Raw genomic sequence first — 15,747 nt, forward strand, 5'->3', positions numbered from 1 at the left:
CAGCATGCAGCTGTTGCTAGCTCACTTTTGGGTGGGACAGGCATCAGGCATGGGCTGGCTATGCAGCCAGGTGGTCCACAGCTGCTTCAGGCATGCTGGTGAGTGGGGCAGCCCTCCAGTGTGGCTGTGTAGGACTGTTTCAGATGTATTTGTGGGTGGGGCAGATCCCTTCTGTGGCTGGTTGTGAGGCCTGGTGGTGCAAGTCTACTGTGGGCTCGATGGTGGGTGGGACAGGTCCCTGGGGTGGGCTGCCTGCATTGCCTGGCTGCACTCTATTGCCTCTGGTGCTCTAGTGGGTTGGGTTGGCCCCTGTGCTAAGAGGCTAGAGGGAGGATTCCAAGTGGTACCTGCCAGCATCTGTGTCAGTAAGGCTTAACTAGGTCACAAAAATGGCTGCCACCAGTATCTCAGTCTCTGGTAGTGGTGGGGTGGGGGGCAGGAGGTCGCTTGCCACCCCCTCCAAGATGTGCTCTGAGCTTAGTAAGCGAGTCTCTTTTACTATTGGAGTACGCACTTTTCCATCTGGTATTTTTGGGTGCTTGTTTCTGGGTCTAGTGAGTCTGTGCATGGGCCATTTAAGAGTGGATTTTCCTTTCCCTGAAGTTCAATAGTTTTCCTGGGAGTTTTCTCCATTGATTTTCAAAGCCAGTGTTTTGGGCTCTCATCTCTCTTGTGCTGGATCTAAGGGCTAGGTTGCCTCATGTGGGGCTCAAATCCCCCACTCCTGGGAAAAGCTCTGTACCTTTGAGATAGCTCCCAGCCATGAAGTGCCACAGCTGAAGTGTGGTTTTTTCCTTGGCAGGACTGTATCTCTGCCTCTTCTATCCCTCTCTGTGTTTTCCCTTGTTGTGGAGCTTCTTTTCATCCAGTTTCCAGGTCTCTCTCAGAGGAAATTATTCCACAGGTAGTTGTAGGTTTGTTGTGTCCATGGGACGAGGTAAGCTCCGGATCCTCCTGTGCCACCATCTTCCAAACTCTATCTCTCTTTACTTCTTACCATTCCTCTTTACTCATTCTTCACTTCAGCCAAACTGAACACCTTGTTTTTTCCCATACAGCCTTGCAATTTCCTACTTCTGAGCTTTTGAACATTCTAGTTCCTCCACTTACAATGCCCATTTTCATTCTTGATACTCCGTCTCAGCCATGCAGTGGTATAGACAGCTGCCATCAGGGGATAAGTCTGTCTCTTGAGAGACTGTCAGGTGGAATTCTCTACCTTTACATTTACTACTATCCAGGATCTGGCCTCCAGCCCTGCAATCTCAGAAACTGGATTTGACAGTCCCCTGAGAATGCATCTACATACCCTAAACAAATTCATAAGGCTGATGTGTAAAATCAGAATGTCAACTCAATATTTGAATATGTTTATCAGTTCATTGTCTCTTTTTAGTAGGCAATTTACTGATTTACAATAAGAAATTTCTTTTACAGGACTGAATACTTTAAGGCCATTGGCTATAACCCCTACTTATTAGGGATGCCTTTATCAAACGGACCAGTGTGTTGGCTTAAATTCACTCTTACAGAGATAGTAGTTAGATGACCAGAAAAAGTATTTGCCTCTCTGACTTTCCTTTTTCTCTGCTTTCTTGGTTAATCAGTCATCTTTTTGATTGGCATTCTTTCTTATCTTTCAAGTGGCATTCCCCACCCCTGTCCCAATTTCCTTCTCTTAAAGTACATATCACTATTTCACCAAACACTGATAACACAGTATAGGTCAAAATAAGATTTTTCTATTGAAAAAAATATAGGTTTGTAGTTATAGCAGTTATGGAATTGTAGTAGAAAGCACAACATACAGAATCAGAAGACCTGGGTTTAATATCCAGTGGACATCTATGGAACTGTCTACTCAGCACCTCCCTTACTCCTTCTAGGACTTTTCCTCCCCTTCTTGCAACCCCACAGCTTGTTTAACCTGTCCTTTGATTCCATGAGCCAACGGGTCTCCCTTTTTCCTAAACATTCAACCTGGGTTTCTATCACTTTTAATAAAAACTAATATACGGTAGTTTCATATAGAAACTCCATTTCTTTACTTATAAAGTGGGAAGAATAGTATCTATTTCCTATAATTTTTTATCAGGTTTAAATGAGATAAAGAACTTTAAAAGTGCTACACAAAACTAAGTTATTCAGGTATTACATTATATGTACCTATATTTGCAGAACTGTGTTTGTAATCCTTTTATTCATTAATTCTTTGAGACCAGTACAAGGCATTATATTTTTAAGGACATGTGATTATCTACTTTTCTCATAATCATGTGGATGAAATGCCATAGAGCAATATCTATTTTATATTCTAATATTTAAAAAAAGATAAAAATCTGTTATTCCCTCATTTTCGTTTTTCTTTCTATTTTGTACTTGCAGTGAGTTATCAATCATTTCTTTTGTATTTAGGTTTATGAAATAAGTAAAAGGACAAGCTTACTGGCAAAACTATATTTACCTTTACCTAACAACACAGAGCTGAAAAGCAAAACTGTTTTGGAATACGTAGAGTTTAGCTCTGATGAGCTGGTCATACCTGCATATGGAGAAGTTGGAAGCAGTAAGTTTATTAAAAATGTTTCTTCCCCACTACTTTCTTCATGAATTCCATGTCCTAAATGACCCTGTCCTAAATGACCATTTACATGAGTAAAGAATCCTATATTGGGGCTGGCCCAGTGGCGTAGCAATTAAGTGCGCAAGCTCTGCTGCGGTGGCCCAGGGTTCGCAGGTTTGGATCCCAGGTGTGCACCGACGCACCGCTTGTCAAGCCATGCTGGGGCAGTGTCCCATATAAAGTAGAGGAAGATGGGCACGGATGTTAGCCCAGGGCCAATCTTCCTCAGCAAAAAAGAGGAGGATTGGCATCAGATGTTAGCTCAGGGCTAATCTTCCTCACAAAAAAAAAGAATCCTATATTTACAGTATTAGGTTAAAAATGAATTAAATTCTTTTTTCAGATGTTAAACTACATTTTTAAAAACTTTATTTTGAATCAGATCTTTGGGAAATCTAAAATTTGGAATTAGCACCTGTGCTTTTCCTGGGTTATCTGAGACAGGAGCACTATGCTCTCTGGAACATGAGTTCTGCTCCTGAGTGGATAGACTGCTCTACCTCTGCCTCTCCTTTAGTGAAGCCTATAGATGCTCCAGGACGTGTCGACTCACCTTTAACTGAATAGGGAAGGGAGAAAGAGAAGGAGAGAGAGAGAAAAGGAGAGAGGAAAGAAGAAAGGATGTGCCTGCCCCCTTGTTTTTCAATTGATTTTACTCCTAATGCAATTAAATTTGTTAGCACATCTGTGAGAACTGTGTCATTCCTCTCCTTCTCCCCTAGATTTCATCTCTTTCACCTTCCTAGGAGTTTTGCCACTGTTTGTTTCCATCTGGTGAAAAGGAAGGAGGTGTGAACAAGTGAGCAAGGAGGAGAGAGAAGAAAATAAGTAGGCAAAAGAGCTTGGAAAGGACAGAGAATGAGGGAGGAAAGTAGTCTGCTTAGAGTCCAGATGAAGCAGGAAAATGGGGTTGTAGAGACACAGAAGAAAAGACTCAGGGCGAAAAATTTAGGGAACACTAAGAACTTGGCAAAAGTTTCAAGGAGTGTTGTTAAGGTCTCTGGATATTGAGAAAGAAAATGGGGAGAGGAAGAGGACTCAGGAATGTAGGGAAAGGGGACAAAACTACTCTTTTTCTGCTGCCACTGGTCCTTTCTTGCTGGAAGCCACTCCTAGAAAGAATGGTTAAAAAACTTCTAGTCATAAGAAGAGGAAAATAGAGATGTTCAGATCAATATTTTCCTCTCTCTTTTTTAGTCTGTTTGAAGTACTCTGCCTTGAGGTATCTTAGATGGGAGATGAGGAGAGCTCTAATATTAGAGTCTGGGGTCAGCCCAGAACTAACTTCCTTTGTGTTCCTGGGTTTCCACAAGTAAAAATCAGGAAAAAATCTACAGTGTGCTCAGACTTCTTTTTAAAAAATTCATGTATTTTTAATGCCTTTATAAACAGATGTGCCTTTTGTTCTTGAGGGAAATGGAACTGAAGAACTTTGTCTTTTGACATCTGGAAAACTAAGCTATTCTCTATCATGGGCATTAGATGAAAATGGTATTCCTCTGACACCTATGTCACAGTCACTAAGATCTGCTTACTGCAGGTAATAAACTTTCATGCTTGAAAAATAATGCCACTCCTCAGCAAAGCATCACACAAAACCTGAACTATAAAAGGGAAAACTCTAGGAGCGGTTTAGTTTATTTGGATGTTTATTTGATTTTTATTTATATTTGTAAATATATAAAATGTTTACATATTTTATTTATAATCATTTTGCTAAGGAAATAAGTGTCTTTATATGTAAGAGAATGTATTTCTTCCGTGCTTAGGATTATAGCCACATAGATGATGAGAGAGGCGGTTCCATTGCCCTTAACTTGTAAGCAAAGGCTGAGACTCCCAAAGATTTTATGTCTGGGGCCTTTACATCTCCCAATCATTCTGGATTATGAAGGAATCGTTTTATGCATTATCAATTTGCTGGAATCCTAGAAATTTTGTTCTATTTTATTCTAGGACTTCGTAGAGGAATTAGGATTAATTTCTAGGTCACATCCACAAATAGGATTACTAGAAATAAGTAAGGTAAAATTCTATAAAAATGATGATAATGCTGGCTTATATATTGTTCTGTGTTTGAGTACAATGGTAAATATAAAGGGCCAAGTAGATTCCATCATTTAAAAATTAATGAATAGTGATAACAAAAAGATGGCCTTTCCTCTCCCCATCTAAACAATATTTTTAAAAAAACATTGCTATATCCAATTATATGACATTATGGAAAAGGCAGAACTACGGAGAGAGTAAAAATATCAGTGGTTGACAGGGATTAGGAGGACAGAGGGATGAATAGGCAGAGCACACAGGATTTTTAGGGCAGTGAAACTACCCTGTATGATACTATAATTATGGATATATGTCATTACATATTCTTCAAGACTCGTGGAATGTATAACACCAAGCATAAACCCTAATGTAAACTATGAACTTTCAATGGTAATGATGTGTCAATGTAGGTTCATGGATCTTAACAAATGAGACTCTTTTATCACAGTGAATGTAATAAATTTTAACTCTAGTGCAGGATGCTGATAGTGGGGAAGGCTGTGCATGTGTGGGGGTAGGGAGCATATGGAAACTCTGAACTTTCTGATCAGTTTTGCTGTGAACCTAAAACTGCTCTAAAAAAATAAAGTCAATTTTAAAAATAAAAAATTTAAAAATTGCTATAAATAACTTAGATTAAACAGAAAATCAAAATAGAAATTAGAGACTATTTTAAAAATAACAATGAGAACACTATATATAAAACCAGTGGCGTATGACCAAAGTCATGGTAAGAGTTCATAAATACTTTTCTTGGTAAATAAGAAAGAGTTTTAGAGAAAAAAAGCTAAACTAAATGTCAGTAGCACTCAACAATTGATGTTGAGGTACCTGAGGTGGTGGATGTATATTACTTATCAAGAAGTTTGACAGTAAAAAGAGGCTGAAAATAAGAGAGACAACAGAATCAAGGTATGGATTTCTTTCTTTCTTTCTTTTTTTTTTTTTTTGGTGAGGAAGATTGGCCCTGAGCTAACTTCTGTGCCCATCTTCCTCCACTTTGTATGTGGGATGCCGCCACAGCATGCCTTGATGAGTGGTGCACTGGTTCATGCCCAGGATTCGAACCCATGAACCCCGGGCCACTGAAGCAGAGTGTGCGAGCCCAACCACCATGCCACTGGGCCGGCCCTTGGATTTCTTAAAAATTGGGGCAATCTTTATCTTCTTAAAAGAAGTGATGGAATCCATGGAAAAAGTATCAGAATATATTAGAAAGAGTATGAGGTCCTTCAAAGTCAGGAAGATATTGAACCAAAATACAAATGAATAGCTATGGTTCTAGAGAAGAGGAAATATCTTTTATTCAAATCAGACAATGAGACAGAAATCACTATGAAGACAGAATTGTAATTTTGATGGATATCCATCCTTATGCTGTTAGTCTTTTGTATCCAAGAAACCTTCTTTGTTTTAAAACAAAGAAAAATCCAAGCATTTGATTAAATCCTGAAAACCCTTTTTGGCTCTTTTTCCTGCCCAGGTCCTGAATCATGTGGTCTACTGGTCTGCGTCCATTGCCTCCACTTTTTATTCACACATTCCTTCCCTAATCGAACCTGCTTATTCCTGAAGGCTACCAGTGACCTTCTGGCCGTTTCATGGCCTGTCCTCATCATTTTGCTTCTTGACGTCTCTTCTCTCATGGCTTCTGTGATGCTGCACTTAGCAGTTCCAGTTACTTGGGAGCTCAAGTTTACCAAAGATTGAGAGCAGTCCTGTGAAAGATTGGGACAGATGACAGATTTCAACAGGGAGTGAATTTCAAGAGAGGTTTCAAAGTCCAGAGCCCTCTCTGAGAAAGTTAACTTGAAGTAAAGCTTTACGTTTGGGGCCTCTGAGATCAGAGAGGGACGTTAACAGAACTCTCCTCTACAGCTGTGGGAGCTTAAGGGCTGGTCCTGAGCGGTGGTTCTAGGAACCTGAGATGGGTGCTCCAAACAGCAAGACTGACTTGTGAGAGTCAAAGCATGGAGCCAAAGGAGATCCAAAAGAAAGTATTTGTTTATTCACTGATTTACTTATTCATTCATTCACCAAATACTGACAGAGAGGCAAATAAAGCCGTGAACCAAAAGAAGATCTTAGAATGTTAATACCACATTAAGCACACCTCTCCAATCTCAACTATTGTTATCGTTTTCTAGAGCTTTCATTTAACACATTTTTAAAACATAAAACAGCTTTTCTTACTAGTTAATTTTGTGATGTGGTTAATTGACTTTTATGTTTGCCCCTATTTCTTATCTCCCACACTTTCATTCTGGATTTCCTTTTCTTGCTAAAAGCCTGCTCCTTTAGTGATTCTTTCAATCAATTTCTGTAGCTAGCAAAGTTTTTAGTCTTTGTATATCTGAAAATATCTTTATTTTGTCCTCATTCTTGAATAATAGTTTAGGTGGGTATAAAATTTAAGACTGATATTTATTTTCCCTTAACACTTGGAAGCTATAATTGCATTATCTTCTGGGATTTATCATTGCTATTCAAAAGTCTGCTAGCAGTCTAAATGTTGGTGTTTTGGAGACAGTCTGTCTTTTCTCCTAGGTAACTTTAAAATTTTTTGCTTAGTTCACAGAGACAGAAAGCCAGGGGCTGGGGGGAGGAAAGAATGGGGAGTTATTGTTTAATGGGTGCAAGATTTCTGTTTGGAATGATGAAAAAATTCTGGAAATAGGTAGTGATGGTGGTTGTACAACACCATGAGTATACTTAATGCCACTGAGTTATGTTACGTGCTTGGCATGTGGTTGTGGAGCAGGGGGTACAGATGACACATGGATTTTGCTATAGCCCACAGCTGAACACCTATGGGGCAGCTACAGGAATTATTATAGCAAGGGGCTATGTGTTCTGAGGTTTTTATTGCTTTCCCTGAGGCAGAAATCATGGGATTAAATTGAAATCCAATTACAACTTTTTTTTTTTTAGGCTATAATGAGATAAGTTTCTCTCCCTAATCTATTCATTAACATTTAAGCTTTGCCTCAGGCTTTGTTTTCTAAGGGTCCTGGGCTAAGACTGTTCCCATGAGAAGGAAAATTTGTTATATGATGATGTCAAGGGTGTCAGGCCCTAGAGATCTCTTATGACAAAGGCATCAAGACAGTTCAAATATGAGGGCAGAAATAGAAATTAAAGAAAGGAAGAATACTCAAACTTTACCTATTTGTAATTTTGCTTACATCCTATTATACTAGGCATTGGCTTTGTTAGCAATAGCTTCCAAAGATTCATCATAGAAATATGAATGGATGCTATTGGAAAGCAGACAGTATAAAATATGTGTCCATGTTTGGGCTAAGACATAATCAAATCTGAGTCAGAACTCTATTTCTGGAATCCCAGTTTATGGACTGGAATTTTTCTTGAGTACTTTATAGAAAGGGTCTTAGAAATCTTCTAGTCCAAATCCCTCTAATTAGATGTGATGAGACAAATTATCTATGAGTAGAAAGATTAAATAACTGGGATAATTGGTGGCTCTAAGGAAACCCTTACTGTTTAGCATTGAATTCCTTCTCCACTGAGCCTGTAGCTGAGGTCACTAAGGAAGCATTATGAGTCTAGCCTATCTTTTATAGCTCTCCAACTTCTGAAGATGGCCTCAAATGACCAAAGATACCCTTCTGGCACGTACTTTCCAGTTAATTGTATTACTCTGTATTATGTTTCAACTGTAAAGATATAGCCTAAAGATTCTTTTTATATTGTGGACTTTATTAATTTTGCTTAAACAAACATCTTGGTTAAATTTCAATATTGTGCATCCTATGGCAAGAAGATATTTAATAAGTTACTATACTCAGGGTTTACAGAATACATCCAATAAGTACTATTCACTTCAGCATCTACTATGTTTTAGCTGCTGCACAGAGTGAAGATGGCAAAGATGAATATTTACAAACTTTACCCTTACTGTCTCTTAAGGGATGCGAGTAGACATTTATCAAAGATCTATGATACAAGTTAGAATGTGAGAAGAGGGCCAGCCCCGGTGGCCTAGTGGTTAAGTTCGGCGTGCTCGGTGGCCCAGGTTCAGTTCCCAGGGGGCAGACCTACACCACTCATCTATCAGTGGCCATGTTGTAGTGGCAGCTCACATACAAAAGGAGAAAGATTGGCAACAGATGTTAGCTCAGGGCCAATCTTCCTCAGCAAAAAAAAAGAAAAAAAAAGAATGTGAGAAGAACCACAACCAGGAGAGATATCACATCTAAACCTTCTGTTTTATCCTTAAATGCAGGGGATGGATAGGTTTTATCTTTAAATACCTGGAATGGGTAGGTTTTACCCTGTATAACTGATGTATAACCTACGTACTGTATACAAATTCACAAAATGTTTTTCTCTATGTTAGTGTGTTAAGGAATGTAGATGCAAGAGGTGTTCCTGGAATTCCATGGCTCGTTAATACACAGAAGCTTTTTGAATGGGCAAATGAAGTCAGAATTGACCCAAATAATCCAGAGTATTCTGATTTAATGGAATTTATTATGGTAAGTTATAGCAAATATCAATACTCTATGTATATTCTATTTCCTAAGCTCTACCCCCTTATACTCCTCTAGAGTTTGCTGTGTATTTTTCTAGGCACTAGGAGGCATGTAAAGGTAAATCTGACAGGTACAGTTTTCAACCAGTTTACAGTATTGTAAAGGCAATTAGAAATTCAGCAAATGAAATAGTTACTACTTTAGGCCTGACGGTTGGTACTCTGCCACTACTTAGCAGCCTGCAGCACATCCTGCAGCCTAACCTTCAGGCTAACGTCTATTGTACGTCTACTGAGTACCAATCATATTATTAGATGCTACGGATATAGAGATGATTTATAGACACACCCCTTCCCTCAAAGACTCCTTATCTGTTCACTTCTACTCCTCCTTAAAGCCATCTGAACTGCTCTGTGTGCCCCAAACATGCTTTCTCCATACCTTCATTTGTGCCATTCCCTCTTCCTAGAAGGGCACCCATAGTGACTGTCTCACCCATGCTGCAAGTCTGATAAATGCTTCCCTGGTAGCCTCAATTAGATATGGGCTCTTCTTTCCTTGCCCTCCTGTTAACTTTTTTTGTCTTTTTTTAAACTCTTATGGCTCTGATATCATTCTACCCTTTACTGTAGTTATTCATTCCTATATTTTATCTTTCCTTGTGGAACTACAACTAATAAATCTTTGTCTCTCTTAGGGCAACTAGCATTCTTCCTTGCATGTACCTTGTACTCATATTTGCGTTTATTGAATAAAGCAATGTGTGAACAGATTATTGCAATTAAGTTTCCCTGGATCAGAGCTTCCAAACTGATGTGCTGAACTGGTTACAGGTGTACACAAATATTGATCTTCTATCAACTACTAGGGAAACCAGATATGAAATATGAACAGTCTCATCTTTTAACCTAGTGTGCCAGCAAATATTTTCATTGTCTTTATAAGAAAAGGTTGGGAAGCCATGTAGGCTGGATTCTGTTGTTGTTGTTGTTGTTGTTTTCAGATTCTATCTCTGTACAGATGCAGTTGCTCCATTTCCCACTTATATGGCAACTCTCACATCTCACAGTTGAGAAGAAAGAACAGTGTTTTGAAATAATTCTTGAATTTTAAAGAATTAATATTTTAAGTAAAGACTTTATATTATTTGTGTTTTACAGTACATGAAACATAAAGGGCAGGATATTCCAAAGTATTTTCGTCTTGAACAGTTGCAAGATGAATTTAACTTTGTTTCTGAAGAGGAGATGAAAAAAAGTAAACGTTTCCAGCTATTGCAACTTAGAAATGCAGGTCAATTAGATGTTTTCCTTCTGCAGCAAATGCCCCTCTATGATAGAGAGATTCCAGATTTAGTCTTCCAGGTATTTGGTTTCTATTTGAATATGGCTTATTGTATGATAAGTTAATATTTTACTTATTTATATCTATCTTAATTTCTTTTTTTTAAAACTGATAATCTGTAGATTTTGTTTTCTCCTCTTTAGGCGTTGAAAATGTACAGATCTCCCAAATTCCAGAAAGTCCTTGACTTTGTAACTTAGTTGTTGTCCAAACAACCTATTTCACAGCTAAAGTCCTTTAGGTATATTCTAAATTTATGTAAATACTATATTTTTGTTATTGTAAAATGCATCACCAATTTAAAAGCAACTTTTGGGGTTAAGGGAGAGAAACACTACCAAATTAAACTTATACATTGATTATAAAGCACATCTCAATTGCAGAAACTTTAAAATGTGAACAAAAAAGAAAGAAAGAAAAATTAGTCTTACACTGCGTAGTGGTGGTGTACGGGAGCCTGCTGGCACCAGCTGGTGAGAGCCTATTGCGTGCATCTCTTTCCAACTCCAGCCTCAGTGATTTCATGTTGGTTGCTTTAAATTTGTTGCTAGGGGAATATATACACCATAAATCAGCAAATGCTAAAAATTGGGGCTTCCCCTCCAACTCCTGGATAACTGGTTGTTAAACACTTACCAGCGTACCACTAGTCTCAAAATAGTGGAATTATAAGAGCTAATTTCTATAGAAATAACCAATTGTAGTAATCCTAGCACTTGAGCTTGTTAAGAGATTGTTCGAGAAGAAAGGAATTAGCATTCCATCTCTGAAGAAAATGCCTCTGCGGTAGAATTATCACTGTGGGGTGATGTTAGCCAACTTAGATAAGGATACCAGATTCTAGTGAAGGATATTGAGGTTTACACATCTTATGAGTCAGAAAGAGTGAATGCCTTATCCTAAAATAGGTTATAATAGGTTTATTAATTTAACTTTGGTGAATTATTATCAATTGATAAGAAAAAAACTGATAAACTCTGATATTTGTTTTCACTTTATTCTAGACTGAAGGGAAATTGCAATAAGACACTTAATATTAAAAATAGTAAAAGTTATTTTTAAAAATAGTGTATGTGTGTTCTTATTGTTGCCACTCAGCCATCCTTTAGCTTTTATACTCTAATTTAGAGGAGACACAAACAAAACTACACAGGACTCATTACATTTAAAACTCAAGTGGTAGTGGGAGGACATTCTTGGTCTGAACTAAATGGATTATCTGAGAAACTCTTTTTGCTGTGGCTCAGATGTGAAAGGGAAAATGCAAATTAATTATTTTTCAATGACAATATCATGGCACCACCAGTTAGCACATAAAGATAGGATTTGCAGAGAATTCCTTATTTTCACAAACAGGAGTACATAGAAATACATATAGTCACAGACCAATTGGTATTTGGCTTCAGAAAGCATTTCTCAACTTTTAATTATGGTTCATCTCCTGTTTTGAGACTTCAGGAATTTTAGTTAGTAAACTGCAGTGGGAAGGCCTTGGCTTAGAATAGCTAGAAAGTTCTTCAGTTTCCTCATGCTGCTTCTCTCAATGATTGAATTCGATTCCACAGCGCCATAAAGTGCGACAGGCAAAGCACAATGCTCAGCATAATCGGGGGCTATAACATCATGAAAAAGGAACAGTTTCTGCTTTTGAAACTAGGGGCTTTGCTAACTTTCCTTGTCTTATACAAACTATTCAGAGAACAGAAAAGGAGGGAAAGTAACCCACCTCATTTTCTGAGGCTGATATGAGCTTTATACCAAAATTGGGCAAAGAGAGCAAGAAATGATCATGTTTAGATAAATTTCACTTATGACCATAAATATAAAATTACTAATAAAATTTTAACAAATTGAAAGCAATGTATTGTATATAAGTATATAATTACACACCATAATCTAGTAGGGTTTACTTCCAGATTACAAAACCAATTTAATTAGGGATCTATTGCTATAATTTACCACATTAACAGAATTAAGGAAGGAAAAAATATTCTCCTCTTAATAACACCAAAGAGGCATTTAATAAATTCAGTGCTCATTCATGAGGAAAGCTCATAGCGTCCTAGAATCAGAAGAGAACTTCTTTAAACCTTCTTTAGACTGGTTAAGAATGTTTCAACATTTTGGGTTTTTCTGCTGATGCAAACTGCATTGTAAAGAAGTGTTTCAGGTAAATTGTAGAATTGAGGGGGTATGAGGAGAGATAAGAAAGGACCACCTACATATCCACTGGTTGATTAGATTAAGTTTCAGATTGAGTTAGCCAAGGATGCAGAAACATACAGAGGCAGGGCAGAACATGGCAGGACAGCTGCAACAAATTTTGATGTTGGTTTTTCCTCGGCTCTGGTACCCTGATGGGGAGTAAGCTTCTTGTGACATGTCCACACAGAGTAGGTTTTGCCAGAGCTAAAAAAACAAAACAAAACAAAAACCAAACTAAACAAAAAAACCTGTACAAAAATAGGCAAGGTTTACATCACCACCCCAGAAGAATTAGTTTTTACATTGTAAATGCACTTCCATTTAAGGGAATGTTTACAAACATTGGACTCTTGTTCTTGAACCCAAGTCAAGGTCACTAAGGCCATATCATCCTTCAAGAGAAGAAATAGAACCAGTGCCCAGGTGTCCCTGAGCAAATTCTCTGTCTCCAACTTTCCAACGTTCTGGAAAACCTGTTCTTCATAATCTACCCTTTGACTGTGATTCAATACCTTATTATCTGTGTAGCTCAAACTGAGTTTGGAGTAAGGACCATGATCAGAAATCCCTTTCTTCATAGGCTCTTACACAAACATTATACTTAGTGGCGAAACATCAGTTTTCCCATTAATCTCAACAACTTAAGGATGCCCACTATCATCTCTACCAGTAAGAGCCAATGCAGTAAGCCAGAAAGAAGGAAGAAAGAAAGGGACATTAGAATTGGAAAAGAGGAGACAAACTGTCTTTGTTTGCAGAAAATACATTTGTCTACATAGAAAATATAAGAGAATCTACAGCAAACTGTCACAGCTAATAAATTTGTTGAATATACTATCCATATTTAAAAATGAATAGCTCTGGGCTGGCCCCGTGGCTTGGCGGTTAAGTGTGCGCACTCTGCTGCTGGCGGCCCAGGTACGGATCCCGGGCGCGCACTGACGCACCGCTTCTCCAGCCATGCTGAGGACACATCCCACATACAGCAACTAGAAGGATGTGCAACTATGACATACAACTATCTACTGGGGCTTTGGGGGAAAAATAAATAAATAAATAAAATTAAAAATAATAATAATAATAAATAAATAAAAATGAATAGCTCCTTTTTTATTGCAAAAGGAAAATTGTACCCCTACAATGGAGAAACCTAGTTGTCACCATCTTGACTCAGTGATCCAACTTAATATTAGTTGTGGTAAGTGGAATAATAGCCCCTAACAATGTCCACTCTCTAATCCCCAGAACCTGTGAATATGTTATGTTATGTTGCTTAAAATAGAAAGATTATCCTGGATTTTCTGGGTGGACCTAATCTAATTAAATGAACCTTTAAAAACGAGGAAACGAGACCTCAGTCTTATAGATTCTGCCAACAACCTAAATGAGGAAACAGATTTTTCCCAGAGCCTCCAGATAAGAACCCAGCTGGCTGACACCTTGATATTAGCCTTGTGAAACCTGGAGCAGAGAAACCAGCTGAGACAGTCCAGACTTCTCACCTACAGAACTGTGAGATAATAAATTTGTGTTGTTTGAAGCCACCAAATTTGTGATAATTTGTTACGGCAGCGGTAGAAAACTAACATGTACATTAACAAAGGACAGCCAGACATTATTGCCTTATAATATGATACAATATGAAATACATAGCATTATGTATGAAGTATCCTTGCCAAAAATGTGTAATCTGAATCAAATTAAAACTTTAGATTAATTTGTTTACAAGAATTGTGAGAAATAGAGAAACAAGTTAAATGACACAACAAGGAAACAATCAGACAAATTTGGAATGTGGGACAACTGGCTAGCAAGTACAACTGCTTTGATCTTTTTAAAAAAACATCATTTTTTATTTTTATTTTTATTTTTTTGCTGAGGAAGATTGGCCTTGAGCTAACATCCTTTTGCTCTTTTTGTACGTGAGCTGCCGCCACAGCATGGCCGCTAGGTGGCGTAGGTCCGTGCTCAGGAACTGAACCCGGGACACCCAAGCAGAGCATGCCGCACTGAACCATTAGGCCACTGGGGCTGGCCCTATAAAACATTTTTGAATGATGTAACAAAGAATCTGAATAAATGTTCACTGATAGAAAGACTCAACATTGTAAGATGGCAGTTCTCCCCTAATTAATCTGTAATTGTAGTAATGCAATTCCAAACCAGTGAAACAGAACAGATTCAGACCACACGAAAGAAAGAAAACCATGTGTAATGAAGATTACATATGAAAAGCAAAACTTTAAATGACTATCTTAATCTTGGAGTATGAAAATATTTCTTTAACAATACACAAAAAGTATAAATTATAAAGAAAAAGATTAATAAATTTGATAATATTAAAATTAAAACCTCACAGATTAGGAAAAGATATTTGCAACACACGTAACAAAATAATATCCAGAGCATTTAAGTGACTCTTATAAATTAATACTTTAAAAAGTAAAGTAATATAAAATATTAATATGATATATCCTTAAGTAAAAGTTGTTACTTGCCAACAGAATTAATTTTAAGATTTCTTGTGGATAATTAGAAGAATAAATAAATTACTTTCAGATCATAGTGTTCATTGTAACATGGCTGAAAATTCTAAAGTATCTACTTCATTATTTTTGTGTGGTCTTTAATGATATCTATAGTGTAAAACAATTTCCATGTGCATTAGGGGTGTATCCCACAAATGCAGATGTAACAGATGCAGATTTATTCTAAATCATAAAGATGAAACATCCTGACAAGTAATCTTATACCAACTGCTGGATGTAAAATTCAAGTTACTGATTATAGTTAACACACGTTGACTACTTACTATGTGCCGTGCACTTTACAGATATTGTTTCAGTGAAGTCTCACAAGAATCCTGTGACATAGGTACTATCATTATTATTACAAAAGAGGAAACTGAGGTCTGCTGTAGTTAATCAACCTTCTCCAAAACCAAACAGTTAATAAATAAATGGCAGGGTCAACTTGAACCCAGGACTGCGTGCCTCCAAAGCCCACTTTCTTGACCATTACACTATACTA

At 37.6% G+C, this 15,747-nt stretch overlaps 1 protein-coding gene across 2 annotated transcripts in view; it reads left to right on the top strand.

Annotated features, from left to right (window-relative positions):
* Positions 1 to 15,747, top strand: part of CC2D2B (coiled-coil and C2 domain containing 2B) — a 99,169-nt gene that overhangs the window by 41,159 nt on the left and 42,263 nt on the right. For both annotated transcript variants that reach the window (XM_087432342.1, XM_087432343.1), the window contains 4 exons: positions 2,416 to 2,566; positions 4,016 to 4,163; positions 9,033 to 9,171; positions 10,329 to 10,532. In XM_087432342.1, the coding sequence (XP_087288468.1) occupies positions 2,416 to 2,566; positions 4,016 to 4,163; positions 9,033 to 9,171; positions 10,329 to 10,532 (642 nt within the window). The remainder of the gene's footprint in view (positions 1 to 2,415; positions 2,567 to 4,015; positions 4,164 to 9,032; positions 9,172 to 10,328; positions 10,533 to 15,747) is intronic.

This window comes from Ceratotherium simum, chromosome 6, assembly GCF_057802395.1.
Source record: "Ceratotherium simum simum isolate JZ-2026a chromosome 6, ASM5780239v1, whole genome shotgun sequence".
NCBI classification, from domain to species: Eukaryota; Metazoa; Chordata; class Mammalia; order Perissodactyla; family Rhinocerotidae; genus Ceratotherium; species Ceratotherium simum.